The sequence below is a fragment of the Hemitrygon akajei genome, chromosome 4, assembly GCF_048418815.1.
Source record: "Hemitrygon akajei chromosome 4, sHemAka1.3, whole genome shotgun sequence".
Classification (NCBI taxonomy): domain Eukaryota; kingdom Metazoa; phylum Chordata; class Chondrichthyes; order Myliobatiformes; family Dasyatidae; genus Hemitrygon; species Hemitrygon akajei.
The window spans coordinates 9,022,873-9,048,175 of record NC_133127.1 but is presented as its reverse complement, the minus strand read 5'-3'; the positions used below and the strand labels follow the sequence as shown (position 1 = coordinate 9,048,175).

General features: G+C 46.7%; 1 protein-coding gene and 1 long non-coding RNA gene across 4 annotated transcripts in view; one reads left to right on the top strand and one right to left on the bottom strand.

Moving 5' to 3' along the window:
- LOC140726114 (uncharacterized) overlaps positions 1–25,303 on the bottom strand; it is a 99,783-nt gene that overhangs the window by 27,766 nt on the left and 46,714 nt on the right. Inside the window, exon 3 of one of the 2 annotated variants that reach the window (XR_012098578.1) lies at positions 3,509–4,114. The exons of the other annotated variant lie outside the window; for it this stretch is intronic. This is a non-coding gene — a long non-coding RNA (uncharacterized lncRNA). Of the gene's footprint in view, positions 1–3,508; positions 4,115–25,303 lie in introns of those variants that run through there. 2 annotated transcript variants of the gene reach the window in all.
- LOC140726112 (uncharacterized) overlaps positions 1–25,303 on the top strand; it is a 100,176-nt gene that overhangs the window by 42,058 nt on the left and 32,815 nt on the right. For both annotated transcript variants that reach the window (XM_073042064.1, XM_073042063.1), the window contains exon 2: positions 22,847–23,316. In XM_073042064.1, coding sequence (XP_072898165.1) covers positions 22,847–23,316 — 470 coding nt within the window. The remainder of the gene's footprint in view (positions 1–22,846; positions 23,317–25,303) is intronic.

The window sequence follows — 25,303 nt, the reverse complement described above, 5'->3', positions numbered from 1 at the left end:
CTGTACAATGTTACAATGTACATGTGGTAGAAAAATACAAGCCCCTAAACACAAGGGAAATCCAGAGTAAACACCAAAAAAAATGCTTGAGGAACTCAACAGGTCAGTCAGAGTCTTTTTCACACAGAGGGTGTTGAGTAAGAGGAAGTTGTTGAGGGAAGTACAATATTATCGCTTAAGAATCAGAATCATGTTTACTAACAGCAGCATATGTTGTGAAATTTGTTATCTTTGCAGCAGTAGTGCAATGCAATACATTGATGGCATCCGTTAGTCCGCGAGACCATGGATCTGCGCCTGGAAAGTCTTGTCCTCTCCAGGGCGCAGGCCTGGGCAAGGTTGTATGGAAGACCGGCAGTTGCCCAAGCAGCAAGTCTCCCCTCTCCACGCCACCGATGTTGTCCAAGGGAAGGGCAAGGGCCGATACAGCTTGACACCAGTGACGTCGCAGGAGTTGCCAGAACGAGGTTGAAGGCAACGTCGGACTGCCTTAGGGACTCCAGCTCCGGATTTGTCCTCAGGGTTTACTCCCAAAGCCTTTCCCAAGAGTGGGTATGGCCGCAAGGCAGCGGAATTTTGAAATCAGCTTTCCCTCTCTTAGATGGACTGCCTTCCCAGGCTGACGAGCTCCATCTACCCGTAGCACTGGTTTTAAGGCATCAGGACCCGCCTTCATCCCTTCTCCTGTCAGTAGAAACGGTTCCGCCGGGCTTAGAGGCTAAGCCACACGAGAAGGCCAGGAGTTGGACTTGGTTGTCAGAGGCTATTTGAGGCGCACACCGTGAGGAGCACTTTTAGGTAGTGGGAGCTTGTCCCCACTACCACTCCTCGGCTTGACAACCTTGGAACCTTGCAATACATAATAACAGAGCAAAATGTGAATTACAGTAAGTGTGTGTGTGTGTGTGTGTGCGCGCGTGCGTGCGTGTGTGTGTGTATGTGTCTGTATAAAACCATAAAACACTACAGCACAGAAAACAGGCCATTCAGCCCTTCTATTCTGTGCCAAAATTTTATTCCGCTAGTCCAATTGACCTGCACCTAGTCCATAAACCCTCCAGACCTCCCATCCATATATCTATCCAATTTTTTCTTAAAACTTAAGAGTGAGCCTGCATTTACCATGTCATATGGCAGCTCGTTCTACACTCCCACCAGTTCCCCTAAACCTTTCCCCTTTCACCCTAAAGCCATGTCCTCTCGTATTTATCTCTCCTAATCTAAGTGGAAAGAGCCTACTCACATTTACTCTGTCTATACCCCTGATAATTTTGTAAACCTCTATCAAATCTCCCCTCATTCTTCTACACTCCAAGGAATAAAGTCCTAATCTGTTCAATCTTTTCCTGTAACTCAACTCCTGAAGACCCGGCAACATCCTAGTAAATCTTCTCTGCACTCTTTCAATCTTACTGATATCCTTCCTATAGTTAGGTAACCAGAACTGCACACAATACTCCAAATCTGGCCTCACCAATGTCTGATACAACCTCACCATAACATCCCAACTCCTATACTCAATAATTTGATTTATGAATGCCAGGATGCCAAAAGCCTTCTTTAAAACCCTGTCTACCTGTGACACCACTTTCAGGGAATTATGTATCTGAACTCCCAAATCCCTTTGTTCCTCTGCACTCCTCAGTGCCCTACCATTTACTGTGTATGTCCTACCTTGATTTGTCCTTCCAAAATGCAACACCTCACACTTGTCTGCATTAAATTCCATCTGCCATTTTCTGGCCCATTTTTCCAGTTGGTCCAGATCCCTCTGCAAGCTTTGAAAGCCACAACGCCTGTCCAGCCTTAGTATCATCAGCAAACTTGCTGATCCAATTTACTACATTATCATCTAGATCATTGATATAGACAACAAACAACAATGGTCCCAGCACAGATCCCTGCGGCACACCACCAGTCACAGGCCTCCAGTCTGAGAAGCAATCATCCACTACCACTCTCTGTCTTCTCCCACACAGCTTTCGAATCTAGTTTACAAACTCTCCATGGATACCTAGTGTCTGAACCTTCTGAACTAACCTCTTATGTGGGACCTTGTCAAATGCCTTACTAAAGTCCATGTAGAGAACATCCACAGCCTTTCCTTCATCTACTTGCTTGATAACCTCCTTGAAAAACTCTACAAGATTCGTTAGACACAATCTACCATGCACAAAGCCATGCTGACTATCCTTAATCAGCCCTTGGCTGTCCAAAATTAAATATTTAGTGCAAAAAAAATTAAAAAATAGTGAGATAGTGTTCATGGGTTCGCTGTCTATTCAGAAGTCTGATAGCAGAGGGGGAATACATGGATAGGTACATGGAAGGACAGGGATATGGGCCGAATGCAGGAAATTGGGACTGGCTGGGTGGGCACCATGGATTGGTTGGGCCGAAGGGCCTGTACTCATGCTGTATTACTCTATGACTTTAAGTTCACTAAGAAAGAAATCATATTGACTAAATGGGAAAAAAAATCCGTGGGCAAGCTGGTCTACGTGCCAGGATAGCAGTTGTAATTTTCCAAAGAGCCTTAGATTCTGGAAAGGTCCCAGCAGACCATTCTGCAAAGAAGCAAGTTTAACCGCAGTTCATGGAATGAGAAGAAAGGAGATAGTGTGCTACTAATCCGATCACTGTTTGAACATAGAACATGGAATGTGGACCAGTACAACACAGGAACAGACCCTTCGTCCACAATTAAATTAACAGTCAAATGGTTAACTATTCTCTTCTACCCAGACAACGTCTACAACCTTACACTTTCCTCACATTCATGTGCCTATCCAAACATCCCTTAAAGTCCCTGATGTATCTGCCTCTCCCATTGGTTGGGCAGTGCATTCCAGACATCCACTAACCTCTGTTTTTAAAAAAATTGCCCTTCACATCTCCTATGAAATTGTCTCGTTTTGTCTTAAATGCATACCCTTTGATATTTGGTATTTTGACCCTTGGGAGAAAGATGCTGTCTCTCCTCCATTTATGCCTCTTATAATCTCATGAACCTATATCAGGCCTCCCCTCAGACTCTGACATTCCAGAGAAAGCAACCCGAGTTTGTCTAAAGGTTCCAAGGTCCAGAACAATATACGTGCCAAAATGCTTTTTCTTCGCAAACATCCACAAAAACAGGAGTGCCCCAAAGAATGAGTGACAGTTAAACGTAAGAACCCCAAAGTACCCCCCGCAGCTCCCCTCCCTCCCGTGTGTAAGCGGCAGCAAGCAACAATCCCCCCCCTCCCTCCACAGGCAAAAAAAATCAGCACCCACCACCGAGCACTCAAGTGTGAGCAAAGCAACAGCAAAGACACAGACTTGCAGTATTCCAAAGACTTTGTGTTTCACCCAGCATTCGACATACCACAGGCTCTCTCTCTCCCTCATAAGGGAGAAGGAGGTGTCCCCGTTTTTCCCAACGAGCGGGAAGACATAACAAACAACTGGCTGGTTTACGATGTTAAAAGTTCGTTACGGCGCTTTTTCCGAGCTCTGTTCCCAAAGAACTCAAAGATCTCAGGTGTTTGGGCACACAGCTGTAGATTTTCCGACTCCCCCGATGACACACGGGTCTCCTGACGTGACACCGCCCCTCGATCCCCCGAGATCCTAGGCTTCCAAATCCGAGCCGGACTTTCAGGCCGAATCCTTGGCGTGCCGAACAACAGCCAGTCCTGAAACCCCGAGAATGGGTTCCATTCCCGGAAGGAACCGAATTCAGCATTTAACTGCAGGTCAGGGTCTTTAAAAGAACCCTGAAAGGCAATAAAGATATTAAAGATGGAAATAGAGCTGTTTCTGAAGATGCAAGGAAGGGAGTCGCTGTTTAGCGCCATCTTAACTTGGCTCTGCCTCCAAAATAAACTCCAACCTCTCGTTATAGCACATGCCCTCTAATCCAGGCAGCACCCTGGCGAACCTCGTCTGCATCCTCTCCAGAGCCTCAACGTCCTTATACCTCATACTCATACTCCAGGATACTAACTAACTTATGATCCTGCATCTCATTGTCTACCTGCACTGCACCTTCTCCGTAACAGTAACACTTTATTCTGCATTCTGTTATTGTTTTCCCTCGTCTTCCCCCAATGCACTGTTGTAATGAGCTGGTCTGTAAAGATAAGATAAAGATTAATTTGTCACAGGTTCATCGAGACATTCAGTGAAATGCATCATTTGCATAAAATCAAATGGGTGAGGATTGTGCTGAGGGCAGCCCACAAGTGTTGCTACACTTCTGGCGACTACATAGAATGCCCCCAGCTCTCTAACCCAACCTGTATACCCTTGGAATGTGGCGAAAACTCATGCAGTCATGGGGTGAACTTACAGACAGCGGCGGGAATCGAACCATGATCGCTTGCTCTGTAAAGCGATTATGCTAACCATGGTGTTATAGTGCTGCCCTAACCTGTGGGTATGGTGTAGGTTGCTGTAAAAATGTTGAATCATGTTACTTAGGATGTTTACCAGAGTGTTTAGAGTTTCATGTGTTTATAGTGTCAACATGTTTTTGTAGGAGGGAAAGCATTTAATAAAATAACCTTTTGATGGTGTCCCTTGTGGTTTGAGAAGGTGGATGTAATTTGGTATGGATTTTGTGATTAGATTGGTAAAGGTGCTGTGTGGAAGAGCACCACTTGGGTAATAATGTTTACAGAAATAAAGGGTTGTTTGAAGGATGAGAGAGAGAGAAGGTTATTCACTTTGGTAGGAAGCAAAGAGAAACTCCCACACCCACCATCCTGGCCACAAAACAGTCTTCCTGGTGAGGCAGACATTCGTGTGCAAATCCTCTGGCCTTATTTATTGTGCCTAGAGTATCCACGGTGGTGTCGCGATCCGGAACATGCCCTCTTCTCATTGCTGCTATCAGGGAGGAGGTACAGGAGACTGAGGTGACACACGGTGTTTTAGGAATAGCTTCTTCCCCTTCACCATCATAGTCTGGGACACGATAGGTGGAAGAGCAGCCTTATAATTCCCAGAAAGAAATGTAACAATAGAATTGAAAGCCATGTTCTACTCTGATCTGTAATGGGTTAAGTTCTCACCCTACATAAACATAGAACATGCGACTGTATAAATACAGTGTCAGCTATTTGATCCAGGGTGTTCTGCCAACCTTTTAATGCTCTTCACAATCAATCTAACACTTCCCTCCTACACAGCCCTTTGCCCTCCATTTTTCTTACGTCTATGTCTCTGAAAAGTCTCTCATCAGCCTCTATACCCACGCTGGTAGCGTGTTCCAGGAACCCACCATTCTGTGTTTTCTTAAGAAAGACTTGCATCTGATATTAGCCCTAGGCTTTGGTCCACTCAGCTGAAATGATGTCCTCTGGTATTGGCTGTTGTCGGCCTGGGAAAAACACATTGGCTGTCCACTCTGTCTATGCCTCTTGGGATCTCCAGAAAATTTGAGAATCACAGGTTACTGCCCGGAGCGTGGGAGACTGAGGGGTGATTTGCTAGAGGTATACAAATTTATGAGGGGTACAGATATGGTAAATGCAAGTGGGTTTTTTCCATTAAGGTTGGGTGTGACTACAATTTGAGGTCAGGGGTTAAGGGAAACCTGAGGGGAGCTTCTTCACTCAGAGTGTGCTGAGAATGTGGAACGAGGTGCCAGTGAAAGTGCTGGATTCAGGCTTGATTTCAAAGTTCACAGTAAATTTATTATCAAAGTACATATACGTCATCATATACAACACTGAGATTCATTTTCTTGCAGGCATTCTCAATAAATCCATAACAATATAATAACCATAATGGAACCAATGAAAGAGCATCGATTTCTCTAACTTCCAGTAATGCCTCCAGCAACCCCTTTTCCCATCCCCTTTTCCCTCTCTCACCTTCTTATCTGCCCATCGCCTCCCTCTTGCACCCCCCCACCCCACCTTTTTCCTTCTTCCATGTCCTTCTGTCTCTTTCACCAATTTCCCAGCTCTTTGCTTCATCCCCTCCCCCTTCAGGTTTCACCTGTCACCTCATGTTTCTCTCTCCCCTCCCTCCAACCTTTTAAACCTACTCCTCAGCATATTTTCCCCCAGTCCTGGCGAAGAGTTTTGGCCCAAAACGTCGACCGTACTTCTCTCCACAGATGCTGCCTGGCCTGCTGAGTTCCTCCAGCATTGTGTGTGTGTTGCTCGGATCTCCAGCGACTGCAGACTTTCTCTTGTTCGAGAACGATAACTCAGCAAGGATTAGATTTGCCAAAGGGTCTGTTTCTTTGGTTTAGTGCTCTATGATTTACGGCTGGGGTTTACTTTTGCCCAATATTCACTGCCACTGCACACAGAGTCATTGTGGTGTTTCAAGTATTTGATAACTGTGTCAAATAATTATCACTAAATCTTAAATCCTACAGCAGATTAAAATATACCCAGCTATTGATCGCAGGTTGTTATACCATCGCTTGGTGTGTAGACCGAGTCTTTCTAAATATAATTTTGCTGGGTGAGGTAAGTTTTATCACATCTTCAGTCTGCTCTTGTTGACCTTTTCAGATTCTCAGATTGCACCAGAGACTAAATATTCTGTTCCCAACTTAATGTTAAACCGCCTTTCCACGTGTGTAAGTTAAGTGAAGGAGACGGGCCCAATTACACGGTCTGATGGCAAATGATCCAAATTGTGCCCAATGCAGCTGCTTCTTTAGTCTAATATAAAATGTCAACATAGCTTCTGTCTCAGACAGTGAGCTTGGAATAATTTCACAATCTGGAGAAGACGCTGTGTGAAGAGACCATGCAAAGAGTTTGACATTGGGACGTGTGAGGACCAATGGAAGGTAACGTACAGTCGATGGCTACTTTATTAGGCACCCCTGTACCTAATAAAGTGGCCACTGATTGTATATACTCATGGTCTTCTGCTGCTGTGGCCCGTCCACTTCAAGGTTCGACATGCTGTCCATTCAGAGATGCTCCTCTGCACACCACTGTTGTAACATGTGGAGGAAACCAGAGCACCTGGAGGAAACCCACTCGGTCACTTCCCTGGGTTCCCACACTTTGCCGTCCTGTCAGCTTGAACCAGCCTGGCCATTCTTCTCTGACTTCTCTCATTATAAGCTATTTTTGTCCACAGAACCGCCACTTAATGTCTTTTATTTTTTTGCACAATCCTCTGTAAACTCTAGAGACCTGTGTGTGAAAATCCCAAAGGATCAGCTGTTTCTGAGATACTCAGACCACCCCATCTGGCACCAACAATCACTCCACGGTCAACATCACTCAGATGGCACCTCTCCCTCATTCTGATGTTTGGTCTGAACCTCTTGATGATACCTGCATGCTTTTAATGAGCAGGCGTACCTAATAAAGTGGCCACTGAGTGTATATGGTTAATGGCAGAACTCTTAATAGCATTGATGTACAGAGGGATCTTGGAGTTGAGGTCCATAGCTCCCTGAGCATCGGCAGCAGGTTGATAGAGTGGTAAAGAAGGCTTGCGGCATGCTTGCTTTCATTAGTCAAGACAATAAATATTAGGATCAAGATGTCTCATTGCAGTTGAATAAAACTTTGGTTGGGCAGCTCTGTGTGCAAGTCTGGTGACCCTATTACAGAATGGATGTGGAGGCTTTGGAAAGGGTGCAGAAGAGGTTCACCAGGATGCTGCCTGGATTAGAGAGTAGGAGCAATATGGAGAGGTGGGACAAACGTGGGTTGTTTTCACTGGAGCGGCGGAGACAGAGGACAGGCCTTAAAGCTGAGTGTTTTGTCATCTGCATGAATACTTGTGTGCACTGGTGCAATGAAAAGCTTACTTGCAGAGAAACCTGAGAGAGGTTATGGAAGAGTCATTTTCACCGAGTAGAAATGTCTGTAGGTGGACCGTGAAGAGCGATCTGACTGGTTGCATCACCATCCGGTATGGAGGGGCCACTGCACGGGATCGGAAGAGGCTGCAGAGGGTTGTCAACTCACCCAGCTGCATCATGGGCACTAGCCTCCCCAGCATTGAGGCCATTTTCAAAAGGCCATCTGTCAGAAAGGCAGCATTCATCATTAAGGACCCAATCGCCCAGGACATGCCATCTTCTCAAATCCCCATCGTTTTACTAAGCTCCAGCAAGTATAGGCCCAGAGCCAACAAACTCTACTCATACGTTAACTCTTTCAGTCCTGGAATTATTCTCGTGAACCTCCTCTGGACTCTCTTTTCTTAGATAAGAGGACCTAAACCGATCATAGTACTCCATGCAGTCGGACCAATGCCTTATAAAACCTCAGCATTACATCCTTTCTCTAGTAATCTAGTCCCCTTGAAATGAATGCTAACATTGCATTTGCATTCCTTATCACCGACTCAACCTACAAATTAACTTTTAGAGAACGCTGTACAAGGATGCCAAGTCCGTTACACCTCTGATTTTCCAATTTATTCCTTGTTTAGAAAGTAGTATACACCTTTATTCCTTCTACTAAAGTGCATGACCATTCACTTCCATACACAATATTCCATCTGCTACTTTGCTGATTCTCCCAATCTCAGTCCTTCTGCAGACATCCTGCTTCTTCAACACGACCCGCCCCTCTTCTAGCTTTGTATCTTGCCACAAAGCCATCAATTCCTTCATACAAATCATTGACGTATACATGAAAGGAAGCAGTCCCAATACCGACCCCTGTGGAACACCACATGCCATCAGCATCCAACCAGAATTGGCCCCCTTTTATTCCCATTCTTTGTCTCCTGCTAATCAGCCAGTCTTCTATCCATGGTAGTATCTTTACTGTATTACCACAGACTCTTAGCTTGTCAAGGAGCCTCATGTACTGCACCTTGACAAAGGCCTTATGAAAATCCAGATACACTATCTGGACAAATCTGGATTTTCATAGTGAAGAGTGTGAAGTTACCATGACTAGGGAGAAGTTTCTTGAGAAACTGGAAGGTCTGAAAGTAGATAAGTCACCTGGACCAGATGGTGTACACCCCAGAGTTATGCAAAGAAGGCTGAAGAGGTCATGGAGGCATTAGTAATGATCTTTCAAGAATCACTAGAATCGTTCTGGAAGACTGGAAAATTGCAAATGTAACTCCACTCTTCAAGAAGGGAGAGAGGCCGAAGAAAGGAAATTATAGGCCAGTTAGTCTGATCTCAGTGCTTGGGAAGATGTTTGAGTTCATTACTAAGGATGAGGTCTCTGGGTACTTGTAAGCATCTGATAACATAGGCCGTAGTTAGCATGGTTTCCTTAAGGGAAAATCTTGCCTGACAAATCTGTTGCAATTCTTTGAAGACATAACAAGCAGCATAAACAATAGACAATAGGTGCAGAAATAGGCCATTCAGCCCTTCAAGCCAGCACCACCATTCACTGTGATCATGGCTGATCATCCACAATCAGTACCCTGTTCCTACCTTCTCCCCATATCCCTTGACTCCGCTATCTATAAGAGCTCTATCTAACTCTTTCTTGAAAGAATCCAGAGAATTGGCCTCCACTGCCTTCTGAGGCAGAGCATTCCACAGATCCACAACTCTCTGGGTGAAAAAGGTTTTCCTCAACTCTGTTCTAAATGGCTTACCCCTTATTCTTAAACTGTGGCCTCTGGTTCTGGACTCCCCCAACATCGGGAACATGTCTCATTTTTACTATGCACTGTACCAGCAGTTATGGTCGAAATGACAATAAAAGTTGACTTGACTTGATGTTTCCTGCCTTTAATGTGTCCAATCCCTTAATAATCTTATATGTTTCAATCAGATCCCCTCTCATCCTTCTAAATTCCAGTGTATACAAGCCCATTCGCTCCAATTTTTCAACATATGACAGTCCCGCCATCCCGGGAATTAACCTTGTGAACCTACGCTGCACTCCCTCAATAGCAAGAATGGCCTTCCTCAAATTTGGAGACTAAAACTGAACACAATACTCCAGGTGTGGTCTCACCAGGGCCCTTTACAAATGCAGAAGGACCTCTTTGCTCCTATACTCAACTGCCCTTGTTATGAAGGCCAACATGCCATTAGCTTTCTTCATTGCCTGCTGTACCTGCATGCTTATTTTCAGTGACTGATGAACAAGGACACCTAGAACTCGTTGTACTTCACCTTTTCCTAACTTGACACCATTCAGATAGTAATCTGCCTTCCTGTTCTTGCCACCAAAGTGGATAACCTCACATTTATCCACATTAAACTGCATATGCCATGCATCTGCCCACTCACCCAATCTGTCCAGGTCACCCAGCATTCTCATAACATCCTCCTGACATTTCACACTGCCACCCAGCTTTGTGTCATCTGCAAATTTGCTAATGTTACTTTTAATCCTTTCATCTAAATCATTAATGTATATTGTAAATAGCTGCGGTCCCAGCACCGAGCCTTGTGGTACCCCACTAGTCACTGCCTGCCATTCTGAAAGGGACCTGTTAATTTCTACTCTTTGTTTCCTGTCTGCCAACCAATTTTCTATCCATGTTAGTACCCTACCCCCAATACCATGTGCTCTAATCTTGCCCACTAATCTCCAATGTGGGACTTATCAAAGGCTTTCTGAAAGTCCAGGTACACCACATCCACTGGCTCTCCCTTGTCCATTTTCATAGTTACATCCTCAAAAAATTCCAGAAGATTAGTCAAGCATGATTTCCCCCTTTGTAAATCCATGCTGAATCGGACTGATCCTGTTACTGCTATCCAAATGTGCTGTTATTTCATCTTTTATAATTGACTCCAGCATCTTCCCCACCACTGATGTCAGACTAACTGGTCTATAATTCCCTGCTTTCTCTCTCCCTCCTTTCTTAAAAAGTGGGATAACATTAGCTACCCTCCAATTCACAGGAAATGATCCTGAATCTATAGAACATTGGAAAATGATTACCAATGCGTCCACGATTTCTAGAGCCACCTCTTTAAGTACCCTGGGATGCAGATCATCAGGCCCTGGGGATTTATTAGCTTTCAGTCCCATCAGTCTACTCAACACCATTTTTTGCCTAATGTGAATTTCCTTCAGCTCCTCCATTACCCTAGGTCCTTTGGCCACCATTACATCTGTGAGATTGTTTGTGTCTTCCCTAGTGAAGACAGATCCAAAGTACCTGTTCAACTCATCTACCATTTCCTCGTTCCCGATAATAAATTCACCCATTTCTGTTTTCAAGGGCCCAACTTTGGTCTTAACTAATTTTTTCCTCTTCACATACCTAAAGAAACTTTTACTGTCCTCCTTTATATTCTTGGCTAGCTTACCTTCATACCTCATCTTTTGGAGAATTGGTTGATGTTATATACTTGGATTTTCAGAAGGCCTTTGACAAGGTGCCACACATGAGGCTGCTTAATAAGCTACAAACCCATGGTATTACAGGAAAGATCCTAGCATGGACAAAATGGTGGCTGATTGGTAGGAGGCAAAGAGTGGGAATAAAGGGAGCCTTTTCTGGCTGGCTGCCAGTGACTAGTGATCTTCCACAGAGGTCTGTGTTATAATCGATTCTTTTTACATTATTTGTCAATGATTTGGATGATGGAATTGATGGCATTGTTACAAAGTTTGCAGACGGTGTGAAGATAGATGGAGGGGCAGGTGGTTTTGAGGAAGCAGTGAGGCTACAGAAGGACTTAGACAGGTTAGGAGAATGGATAAAGAAATGGCAGATGAAAAACTGTCAAGAAGTATGGTCATGCACTTTGATAGAAGAAAGTGGTGACTTTTCTAAGTGCAGAGAAAACACAAAGAACTGAAGTGCAAAGGGACTTGGGTGTCCTTGTGCAAGATTCCGTAAAGGTCAATTTGCAGGATGAGACTGTGTTAAGGAAGGCAAATCAAAGCAAAGATGTAATAATGAGCATTTATCAACACTGGTGAGGCCTCACTTGGAGTATTGTGAGCAGTTTTGGGCTCCTTATCTTCAAAAGGATGTGCTGACACTGCAGAGGGTTCAAAGGAGGTTCACGAAAATGATTCCAGGATTGAATGGCTTCTCACATGAAGAGCGTTTGATGGCTCTGGGTCTGTATTCACTGGAATTCAGAAGAATGAAGGGTGACCTCATTGAAACCTATCGAATGGTGAAAGGTCTTGATAGAGCAGATATGGAGAGCATGGTTCCTATAGTGGGAGAGTCTAAGACAAGAGACAACAGCCTCAGAATAGAGGGGTATCCTTTTAGAACAGAGATGAGGAGGGATTTCTTTAAGCAGAAGTGGTGAATCCATGGAATTCTTTGCCACAGGCAGTTGTGGGGGCCAAGTCTTAATGTATATTTAAGGCAGAGGTTGATAGATTTTGATTGGTCAGGGCATTAAGGATACAAGGAGCAGGCAGTAGATTGTGGGTGAGAGGAAAATTGGATCAGCCATGATGAAATGGCGAAGCACACTCAATGGGCCAAATGGCCTAATTCTTCTCCTATGTCTTATGGTCTTGTGATTGAAGTGATACATACTACATTGAGTTACAATAAAGTTTGACAATGAACAACAAAAATTAAGTTAAAATATTCCCTTCCTCATCTCTGAGGCACTCTCTCTCCTGCCATCCTCAATGGTCCTGGAACACCTCCATGGTGCCCGTGGACACTGTGTCCTCTTTCCCCAAGGTTAGCCGGGCAAGAACATGTCCCCTGGAAGACTGGCAGGCAGTCAGGAAGAAGGCGGGTTTGAGGGATTACTGTCTGCGAATAGCAGACACCCCCTTCCACCACCCCCGCCCCCGGGGGGGATCTAAATAATAAACTTGGCAAGCAATCCCAGTCCCAGCAGGAAGTTTGCTAACTGTTCGTCTGCAGGCTGACACAGACTCTTCCGTCTCCCTCTCCTTTGTTGTTTTCCCTCCACCTTTTCTCCATCGTGCTCTCCCCTCCAGCTCTCGGGACTTCCATCGTTTAGGACTTTTTAAATTCTACGTACAGGTTTGATGAACTTTTGACTTTCAGAGGGGTTGGTGGGGTGTGAAAGGGTCTGGTTTTCCTGTTGATTTGTTGCTGTTCTATATTGGCGGCGTAGTGTTCTACTGAACGTGGTGGGCCTGTTTCATTGGCACCGGAATGTGTGGTGACATTCGTGGAGTGTCCCCAGCACATCATTGGGTGTGTTGGTTGTTAACACAACTGACACATTTCACTGTATGTTTTGTTGTACGTGTGACATATACAGTATAGATATCTGAATCTCAATTTCAATTTACCTCGCTATGCCCTTGCATCTTAATGTCTGCCTGTACTACATTTCCTCTGTAGAGGCTTTTTCTCCCTCAAGTTGAGGTGAGACTAGAACTAGAGGTCATGGGTCAAGGTTGAACACTGAAGTGTTTAAGGGGAACTACTTCACTCAGAAGGTGGTGAGAGTGTGGAATGAGTTGCTACAGCTTCTCTTATGAAGAGTAAAAGAGAGACGAGAGTGGATATCGGAGCACTGGAAAATGACGGTAGCAGGTTCATAATGGGGGACAAAGAAATGACAGAGGAACTTAATAAGTTTTTTGTATCAGTCTTCACTGTGGAAGACACTAGCAGAATACTAGAAATGTGATTGTGTCGGGGCCAGAAGTGAGTGCAGTTGCTATTACTAAGGAGAAAGTGCTTAAGAAACTGAAAGGTCTGAAGGTAGGTAAGTCACCTGGACCAGATGGTGTGCACCACAGGGTACTGAAAGAGGTAGCTGAAGAGGTTGTGGAGGCATTAGTAATGATCTTTTAAGGATCACCAGAATCTGGAATGGATCCTGAGCACTGGAAAATTGCAAACGTCACTCCACTCTTAAAGAAGGGAGGGAGGCAGAAGAAAGGAAATTATAGACCAGATAGCCTGACCTCAGTGGTTATGGAGTCGATTAGGACGTGGTTTCGGCAAATTGGAGGTGCATGATAAGGTAGGCCAGTTTCCTTAAGGGAGAATCTTGTCTGTCAAATCTATTGGAAATAACAAGCAGGTTAGACAATGGAGAATTGGTGAACGTTGTGTACTTGGATTTTCAGAAGGCCTTTGACAAGGTGTCACCCGTGAGGCTGCCTGACAAGATAAGAGCCCATGGTATTACAGGAAAGACACAGTTAGACAATACTCATGATGTGGTAACATGTCTTCTGAGACCACGTTCAACCCTTGGACTGTTCCTGCTCACTGCCCGGTACTGTGTGCGGCCATTTTCACTGCCCTGTGATAGCATCGCGTCTACTCGGGAAGTTGGCTAACCGAACCCTGGTTTGGACTCTCAGATCTCTGCTTCCTGCAGATAAAGTGAGCTCCGTGTCATTAACCACACCCTTCCACACCCCGATTGGAAGCTGCGATGTAACCAGTCACAACCCCCTTGCAGTGATACCTCTTGGAGCTCATCTGCAGTGTAAAGGCAATGCCTGATCTTGAGAATCAACGGGTAACCAAGGCAATGGCACAGGAGATCCAGTCAATGGACCTGGAATCCTACCAAGTGGAGGGGTTCATGGTTACAGTCCCTACTCCCAGCCCTGGTTCCTTGAATAATATTCTAAACAAAGAGATTCCGCAGATCGATAGCAACACGCTGGAGGAACTCAGCAGGTCAAGTAACATCTATGGAGAGGAATAAACCGTCCTGATGAAGGGTCACAGCCGGAAACATCGACTGAATGATATTCTGGTCTTTGAATCAGAATGTTATTGATTAGCACTGTACAATATTTCCCGGTATAGTATGAGAGAAGACTGCCGTGAGGTGAGAAATATTCCTGAGATCAGATAAAGATTCCCTTTATTTGTCACAGGTCCATCGAAACATATAGTGAAATGTGTCACTTGTGCCAATGACCCACAGTCTGAGGATTATACTGGGGGAAAGCAAGAGTTAGCACGATTCTGGTGCTAACAACTTACTAATCCTAACCCGTACGTCTTTGGAAAATGGGAAGAAACAGGTGCACTCAGAGGAAACCCACTTAGTCATGGGGGAAATGCAGAAACTCCTTAAGACAGAAGTGGAATTGAACCCCAGTTGATGATTGCACTAACCCTGTGCTACCGTGCCATCAGATATTGTGTAAAACTGAGGCTGCAAGATGCATCAAAAAGCTCCTTCAAAGCTAATTTGAAGAGCCGCCAAACACTGATTGATGACTAACCAATCCCTCATTTAACATAGTTGAAACTACTGGGGGCATGTGTTTCTAATTGACAGAGGTTCTGAGGCAGAGTGAAGGGCATTAGACAGCATGCAAAGCATCCAGAGGCAGTACAGGGAAAACAATAACAGATTGCAGAATAAAATGTTACGGTTACAGAGACAGGGCAGTGCAGACAGATAATAATGTGCAAGAATCCATCTTAACAGTCTAAGGGACTATTCAATAATCATTAATTTAGAGTTAGAGATGCAGCACTGTAACATGTCCTTCTGTACCACCCAATTACACCCGTGTGACCTACCAACCGGTACGTCTTTGGACTGTGGGAGGAAACTGGAACACTGGAGAAACCCATGTGGCCATGGGGAGAGCGTACCAACTTCTTACAGACAGCGGCAGAAACTGTATCGGGTGGCTGACGCTAACTGGGGGGGCCATGGGAACAGGAATGAATAGTGAGCCTGATACTGCTCTTCGCCCAGCATGGGCATCTCTTCCATTTATCCGAAAGAGCACGTGAACCTGATCGTTAACACATCTCATGGCACGCCTTCAGGACTGTCAGCCTCAGGAAGTGGCCCTTCATTCCTCCAATTCTGTGCCAACCCACTAACCACCCATTTACTCTAATCCCACATTCTCACCAACTTCTGACCCCCCCCCCCTCGCCCCATATTCTACCCCTCATCCACATGCTTGGGGGCATTTTTAAGCAGACCTATTAACCCAATGACCCTGCATGTCTGTGGGAGGTGGGACGAAACTGGAGGACCCAGAAGAAACCTTGGAGAAGACCACAAGACGTAGGAGCAGAATCAGGCCATTCAGCCCATCAATTAGAACATAGAGTACAGCACAGGGACAGGCCATTCAGTCCACAATGTTGTGCCAAGCCAAGTAAAAAGCAAATCAAAATCACCCAAACACTAATCCCTCCCACCTACACCATGTCCATATCCATCCAAATGCCTCCAAAAAGCCTTCAATGTATTTGCCTCTACCACCACATTCCAGGCATCCACCACTCTCCGAGTAAAACACCTACCCCCCGCACCTTCAATGCATGCCCTCTGGTATTAGACATCCCTACCCAGGGGTCTATGCCTCTCGTAATCATGTAAACCTGCATCAGACCTCCCCTCTGCCTCTGCTGCCACCACCCAAGTTTATCCAGCCTCTCGTTCAGAGCCATGCTCCAGAACTGAATGCAGTGCTCCAGATGTGGCCAAACCAGAGTTTTATAAAGTCTGCTCTGCCATTCGATAATGGCTGGTTTATTTTCCCTCTCTGAGAACTGCTGTGCTGGATTTGGAGCAGGTTGAGGAGAGCTTTTCAAGAGTGGATCCCAGGCATAAAAGGGTTAACGTACGAGGAATGCTTGATGGCTCTGGGCCTGAACTCGGAGTTTAGCAAGATACGGGGGATTTTTCAGAGAAATGTACAGAATATTGAATAGCATATTGCACTGTACTGCAGCGGCCCAAATTTCAAGATATATGTCACTGATAATAAACCTGATTCTGATTCAGATTCTGAGTGGACATGGAGTGGAAGTTTCCAGTAGTGGGGGAGCCTAGGACCAGAGGGCACAGCCTCAGAATAGATGGGTGGCCCTTTAAAACCGAGATAAGGAGGAATTTCTTCAGTCATATGGTTGTGACTCTGTGGAAATCGTTGCCACAGAGAGCTGGGGAAGCCAAGTCATTGGGAGTATTTAAGGCGAAGGAAGACAGGTTCTTGATTAGTCAGGGTGTGAAAAGTTACAGGGAAAAAGCAAGAGAATGGGGTTAACATCTATAGTCCAACTGGATCAGTAATAGTATGTGAATGGTAGGGGTATGGAGGACTATGGTCCCGGTACAGGTCAATGGGAGAAAGCAATTTAAATGGTTCGGCAAGGACTAGATGGGTCGAAGGGCCTGTTTCTGTGCTGTACTTTTCTATGACTGAATTATTCCTAATGATTTAGCAATCCTCCTTGAGGGTGAGAGCAGGGAATTCCAGAGCTTCATCACCCACTCGGAGAAGAAGTCCCTTTACACCTAGTTTTAAATGATATGGTTTAAAATGTTCAGTTGTAAATGTCTGGTTCATTTTCTTGCAACTAATTTTTGCTGTTAATGGCAAAGTTGGTGAATACATAACTTATGGCCCAAGCCCAACAGGATATATTTTAAAATAAAAATGTGGCCCGTCGCAAGATGCGAACTGGGTTAATTGAGCTGGAGGAGCACAGGAAATCTGAGTGTTCATTTGGACTTGTCCCAGGTTCGAGTGGATGTCACTGAAGATAGATTAACATCAATTACTGACTGCGCACTAGGCACTGGCAGAGAGATGGGGCGATAACTGCGGTGTTACCTCGCTCTGATCTCACTAGTAACATCAGACCCAGACTGCAAGTCAGGGCAGCACATCGCTACAGCTTAGACTAATCCCCCACTGATCCCAGCCCCCAGTGCTTGTCTGTGTAGAGTTTGCACATTCTCCCTGTGACCAAGATGCCTCCACAGTACTGGGCAAAAGTGTTAGGCACATAGGTACAGCTAGTGTGTATTTGTCAACGCCGACCGGAGAGCGAGTTTGTAAAACTGGTGGGAGCAAAGTGTGTTGCAAGTGGCAAGGGTGGGGCGCCACGGGAGGGGTGTGGGACAGGTGGCAGAGGAGTGCCAGAGGCAAGTGGGGTGGGTAGCGCAGGTGCCACCCAGCCCTGAGACACCAGGCAAGGTAATTTGATTCCAAACAATTGGTTTATTAATCATTACAGTCTGTCTGCCTGGTGCTTCTCGCTCCCTCCCCTCTCCTTCCCCTCTCCTTCCCCTCTCCCTCCCCTCACCCCTCCCCTTTTCCTAACCACGATTCCCCTCTTTCTGCCCCCTTCCCACTCTCAGTCCACAATAGAGACCCATATCAGAATCAGGTTTATCATCACTCACATATTTCATAAAATGTTTGTTTTTTTTGGCAGCAGCAGTACAGTGCACTACATAGAATCACTACAGTACTGTGCAAAAGTCCTGGCACTCTAATTATAAATATGTGCCTAAGATTTTTGCACAGTACTTTGGTTCTACCCCAGTGTTCTCCCCACAACAAATCCAACCAGCCATTTGACTCCATGATTGCTTACTGAGGATGCAGTCTAATTTTCAAAGGGCAGTGTCCATCATTAAGGACCCCCACCACCCTGGGCTTGTCCTGTCCTCAGTACTACCATCAAGGAGGAGGCCACTCACTCAATGTATCAGGAACAGGTTCTCCCCCCCCCCCCCCACCAACACCACCAGAGGTTTGTTCCATGCACCACATTAACTGCTACTCTCTCATTTGTTTTGCTGACTGCATTTTTCATTGAAATCCCAATAGATTTGTGCAACGTGATTTCTATAAATTACAAGCCTTATCATGTTTACTCAGGCAGAGATCAGTGTAGACAGACTAAAGCAGCCAGCATAATCAAAGTCCCCACCCACCCTGGACATTCCCTCTTCTCCCCCTCCCATCGGGCAGAAGATGCATAAACACAAGAAAATCTGCAGATGCTGGAAATCCAGAGCAACACACACAAACACTGGAGGAGCTCAGCAGGTCGGGCAGCGTCCATGGAAATGAATAAATTGTCAACGCTTTGGGTCTGGACTGAAAGGGAAAAGGGGAAAGACCAGAATAAAAAGGTGGGAGGAGAGGAAGGTGGCTGGCTGGAAGGTGATCCGTAAAGCCAGGTGGGTGGGAAAGGTAAAGGACCGGAGAAGAAGGAATCGGATGGACAAGGAGAGTGGACCAAGGGGAAAGGGGAGGAAGAGGGGAAGTGATAGGCAAGTGACATGAAGCAAGAGGTCAGGGTAGGGAATAGAAGAGGGGACAAGGAGGGTAACAATATTTACCAGAGAAAGGAATCAGCATTCATGCCATCTGATTGGAAACCACCCAGATGGAGTACAAGGTGTTGCTCCTCCACCCTCAGTGGAAATGAATAAAGAGTTGACGTTTCAGACCAAGATCCTGCTACAGATTCTCCACCAAGCTTAAGGACAGCCCCCAGCCCACTGTATGTTCCCCTTGTGAGTTAAGATGGAGTCTTGACTTAACAATCTACGCGTTCTGGTCTGCCCACACGGCACTTTCTCTGTAGCTGTAACACTTTATTCTACACTCTGATATTGTTTTCCTTTGTAAGATTAACTTTATTTGTCATGTATGTGGACTCAGAACACAGTGAAATGTGAGGCAACAACTTATTTTGCACTGGCTGTTGTTTTTCCCTTGTAATGAGACGATGTGTATGGCTGGTGAGCAAGACAAAGGGTTAGTGCACACTTGGAATATTGTGTTCAGTTCTGGTCGCCTCATTACAGGAAGGATGAGGAAGCTTTAGAGAGCGTGCAGAGGAGATCTACCAGGATGCTGCCTGGATTAGAGAGGCTGCAGAGGAGATTTACCAGGAGGCTGCCTGGGTTAGAGAGGGTGCAGAGGAGATCTACCAGGATGCTGCCTGGGTTAGAGAGGGTGCAGATGAGATTTACCAGGAGGCTGCCTGGGTTAGAGAGGGTGCAGATGAGATTTACCAGGATGCTGCCTGGGTTAGAGAGGGTGCAGAGGAGATCTACCAGGATGCTGCCTGGGTTAGAGAGGGTGCAGATGAGATTTACCAGGAGGCTGCCTGGGTTAGAGAGGGTGCAGAGGAGATTTACCAGGAGGCTGCCTGGGTTAGAGAGGGTGCAGAGGAGATCTACCAGGATGCTGCCTGGATTAGAGAGGGTGCAGAGGAGATTTACCAGGAGGCTGCCTGGGTTAGAGAGGGTGCAGAGGAGATTTACCAGGAGGCTGCCTGGGTTAGAGAGGGGGCAGATGAGATTTACCAGGAGGCTGCCTGGGTTAGAGAGGGTGCAGAGGAGATCTACCAGGATGCTGCCTGGATTAGAGAGGGGGCAGATGAGATTTACCAGGAGGCTGCCTGGGTTAGAGAGGGTGCAGAGGAGATTTACCAGGAGGCTGCCTGGGTTAGAGAGCGTGCAGAGGAGAGTTACCAGGATGCTGCCTGGATTAGAGAGGGTGCAGATGAGATTTATCAGGAAGCTGCCTGGATTAGAGAGGGTGCAGATGAGATTCACCAGGATGCTGCCTGGATTAGAGAGGGTGCAGATGAGATTTACCAGGATGCTGCCTGGATTAGAGAGGGTGCAGAGGAGATTCACCAGGATGCTGCCTGGGTTAGAGAGGGGGCAGATGAGATTTACCAGGAGGCTGCCTGGGTTAGAGAGGGTGCAGAGGAGATTTACCAGGAGGCTGCCTGGGTTAGAGAGAGTGCAGATGAGATTTACCAGGAGGCTTCCTGGGTTAGAGAGCGTGCAGAGGAGATCTACCAGGATGCTGCCTGGATTAGAGAGGGTGCAGAGGAGATTTACCAGGAGGCTGCCTGGATTAGAGAGGGTGCAGAGGAGATTGACCAGGATGCTGCCTGGATTAGAGAGGGTGCAGAGGAGATTTACCAGGAAGCTGCCTGCCTTATGAGGACAGGTGGAGCAAGCTATGGCTTTTCTCTTTGGAGCGAAGAGGGATGAGAAGCAGATTTTGTTACGCAGGGGGCAGTGGGTGCCTGGAATGAGCTGCGTGGGGTGATGGTGGGGCAGATGCGATGTGGCTGTTCAGGTGGCTAATAAACAGGCACTTCGATATGCAGAGAATGGAAGAATATTGACATTGTACAGAGGGAATTAGATGGGCCGATTGGCCTGTTCCTGTGCTCTCGTTTGTTTTTCTCTTTTTATATTTATTTAGAGATGCAGCATGGTAACAGGTCCTTCCGGCCCCAGGAACCCACATCTCCCAGTTACACCCACATAACCACTAAACCTACTAATCCGTATGCGTGCCTTTGGACTGTGGGAGGAAACTGGAGCACCTGGAGGAAACCCACACAGTCACGGGCAGAACGTACAAAGTCCTTGCAGGCAGCAGTGGGAATCGAACCTGGGACACTGGCAATGCTAATTGCTATGCTACTGAGCCTCCCTGTTGAAATTCTGTGTCGGAGGCATTGGGAGAGAGTGAGTGGTTGGGCATTGAGAGAGTTCAGGGTTTATGCACCCAATCAGCCTCCTCCCCTCCCCCGGCCCCTCACTATCTTTCCCCAGACGCTCACATGGTGACGCAAACGGAAATTGTGCCCGCTACATGATGCAGTGTAGAGAGGCAGCTCACTGTCTGGGCTCCCAGGTGAACAGCGGAACCAGGGGGGGGAGGTGGGCGCCACAGAAATGGAGACGTAAAACTAAGTTGTGGTCACGAGGCTGCAGTTGATCCCTGGATCGTGATCACGCCAGGGTGAGCCACGGCAGTGCTTATATCAAATGACAGATTTATCATTGATCTCATCATGGGCAGAGGCTCCTCAACAGTATGACGACAGGCTTGGAGACCTGACAACACCGGTGCTTTAAACCCACATAAATTCCTCTCATCGCTCACCTGTTCTGTACTGCTTGTAACGCTAACCACAACGCCGCCGTGTCACACTCACATGATTTTCTTCTCCCTCAAGTTGTAAATTCAGCCAGCTCCATCATGGGCACCGTCCTCCCCAGCATCAAACTCAGCCGGCTCCATCATGGGCACCGTCCTCCCCAGCATCAAACTCAGCCGGCTCCATCATGGGCACCGTCCTCCCCAGCATCAAACTCAGCCGGCTCCATCATGGGCACCGTCCTCCCCAGCATCAAACTCAGCCGGCTCCATCATGGGCACCGTCCTCCCCAGCATCAAACTCAGCCGGCTCCATCATGGGCACTGTCCTCCCCAGCATCAAACTCAGCCGGCTCCATCATGGGCACCGTCCTCCCCAGCATCAAACTCAGCCGGCTCCATCATGGGCACCGTCCTCCCCAGCATCAAACTCAGCCGGCTCCATCATGGGCACCGTCCTCCCCAGCATCAAACTCAGCCGGCTCCATCATGGGCACCGTCCTCCCCAGCATCAAACTCAGCCGGCTCCATCATGGGCACCGTCCTCCCCAGCATCAAACTCAGCCGGCTCCATCATGGGCACCGTCCTCCCCAGCATCAAACTCAGCCGGCTCCATCATGGGCACCGTCCTCCCCAGCATCAAACTCAGCCGGCTCCATCATGGGCACCGTCCTCCCCAGCATCAAACTCTGCTGGCTCCATCATGGGCACCGTCCTCCCCAGCATCAAACTCAGCCGGCTCCATCATGGGCACTGTCCTCCCCAGCATCAAACTTAGCCGGCTCCATCATGGGCACCGTCCTCCCCAGCATCAAACTCAGCCGGCTCCATCATGGGCACCATCCTCCCCAGCATCAAACTCAGCCGGCTCCATCATGGGCACCGTCCTCCCCAGCATCAAACTCAGCCGGCTCCATCATGGGCACCGTCCTCCCCAGCATCAAACTCAGCCGGCTCCATCATGGGCACCGTCCTCCCCAGCACGAAGACACTTCAAAAGGCGATGCCTTTAAAAAGGTGGCATCCATCATTAAAGACCCCCATGCCCTCTTCTCATCACTACCAGCAGGGAAGAGGTGCAGGAACTGGAAGACTAAATGATTCAGGAACAATTTCTTCCCCTCTACCATGAACACTACCTCACTACTTTTCTCTTGCTCTCTCTTTGCACTACTTACTTAATGTTTTATGCATGTTTCTTATTGTAATTTGTTTTTATTATGTCTTACTCTGTACTTCTGCCACAAAGCAACAAATTTCACGATAAATGCCAGTGATATTAAACCTGATTCTGATTCTGATCCAGGTGGTATAAGCTGTCCTCGAAGCCCGGTCAGAAGGAGAAGGAGCGAGGAGAGATCCAGGTCAGCATTCAGTTCGTCCACAACAACCTGACGGCCAGCATGTTTGACCTGTCCTCGAAGGAGAAGCATCGGTCAGCCCTGGACAAACTCAAGGACAAGGTCAAGGGCAAGAAGAGGCACGAGAGCCTGTCGGCGGAGTCTGCCTCGGCCATCGTCCCGAGCAGTGTGATGCAGATAACCAGCGACGAGGAGTTCAGTGAGAAGGGAACACCAGAGAAAAAGTCCAAGAAGGGCTTCTTCTCAAAGCACAAGCTTCACAGGTCGTCACTGACCAAGTCCAATTCTTCGCTGAGCTCACAGCAGAGCATGAAATCTTTGGAAAGCATGAGTAGTAACACCGGGATAACCAACCTGCCATCTCCGAAATCCACCACCTCTCCTGGTATCTTCCATCCTCCGCAAACCAAGCCAAGTAAGGAGATTGGCGAAATATTATTGGTGTAATGAGTCCTGTTGGTAGCTATGGTTGTAAACGATCCAGGAACGATCCAGTGATGTCAGTGAGTAGCTTTCCAAGGGTTGGACACAGAGTGAAGTTGCCTCTACCCCACTCCATCACACACTCCCGGGGTCAGACACAGTGTGAAACTCCATCTACACTGTCCCGTCACACACTCCCAGGGTCAGACACAATGTGAAGCTTCCTCCACACTGTCCCATTACACACTCCCGGGGTCAGACACAGGGTGAATCTCCCTCCAAACTGTCCCATTACACACTCCCGGGGTCAGACACAGAGTGAAGCTCCCTCTACACTGTCCCATCACACACTCCCAGGGTCAGACACAGAGTGAAGCTCCCTCTACACTGTCCCATTGCACACTCCCGGGGTCAGACACTGAGTGAAACTCCCTCTACACTGTCCCATCACACACTCCCGGGGTCAGACACAGAGTGATGCTCCATCTGCAATGTTCCATCACACACTCCTGGGATTAGACACAGAGTGAAGTTTCCTCTAACTCTCTCCACCATCAGACAGTCTATGTAACCAGTTTGGAAGGGAAGAATTGTAAATAAAACAAATAAATCCTTTCAAGTAGTGAGAAGCACAGTTCTGGGCTCAGGGGTATCCGAATATCTGGAACATGATTCACAAAAGGCTGGTATGCAAATATTGCATAGTAATTAAGATAATTATCACAGCTATTGACTAATGTTAGGGGATTTGAAGGTAGTCTAAACTTTAATTATAGACAGGCCTTTGGTGAGACCACATCTTATGTCAGGCTGATGGCTTTTGAAAGATGTAACAATGTTGAAAGCAGTTTAGAGGTTTACCGGACTTCTGTCTCATGAAGAAAAGCTAGACAGGCTGTGCTTGTATCTGCTGGAGTTGACTTGATGGACTCACAACATCCTGAGGGCTCTCAGCAAGAAAAATATCCTGGCATTGGACAGGATCCACAGGAGGTTCACAAAAATGATCCCAGGAATGAAAGTGTTAACATATGAGGACCCTTTGGCTCTGAGGCTGTACCACTGGAGTTTAGAAGAAAGAGGAGGTATCTCATTGAGACCTATTGAATGTTGAAAGGCCTAGATGGAGTGGATGTGGAGGGGACATTTCCTATAGTGGGAGAGTCTAGAACCAGAGGGCATAGCCTCAAAATAGAAGGACGTCACTTTAGAACAGAGATGAGGAATTTCTTTAGCCAGAAGATGGTGAATCTGTAGAATTCATTGCCACAGATGGCTGAGGAGGCCGTCATTGGATATATTTAATGCTGAGTTTGGTAGGTTCTTGCTTAGCAGAGACATCAAAGGTTACAGGGAAAAGGCAGTTGAATGAGGTTGAGAGGGATAATTAATCAGTCAGGATGGAATGACAGATCAGACCCAATGGGCCAAATGGTCTAATTCTGCTCCAATGTCTTGTGAAAAGGAGGCCTCATTTGTGGAAAGCTGTCCTGCCTCAGTACGTGCTGCCGGGGTGGTGGTAGAGGCAGATACATCAGGGGCATTGAAGAAACTCTTGGATCGGCACATGGATGATAGAAAAATGGAGGTCGATGTGAAAGGAAAGGGTTAGAATGTTCATAGAATAGGTTAAAAGGTTAGCCCAACATCGTGGGCCGAAGGGCCTACCCTGTGCTATAATGTTCTATGTTTTATATTTAAAGTGGAGGTTGATAGGTGGATAGGTTCTGGATTAGTCAGGGCATTAAAGGTTATGGGAGAAGGTAGGGGAATGGGCTTGAGACAAAAAATAAATCAGTCAATTTAAATTGGTGGAGTAGACTTGATGGGACATGACCCTAATTCTGCTCCTATGTCTTATGGACTGTAGACCCCTGCCCTTGTGGTTCTGGTGAGTTTGAGAGATGGCTATCTCTGTCGTCCGGCTGGAATTCACCCACATTGACGACTGATGGCATATTTTATTTGGGTGCTCAGCA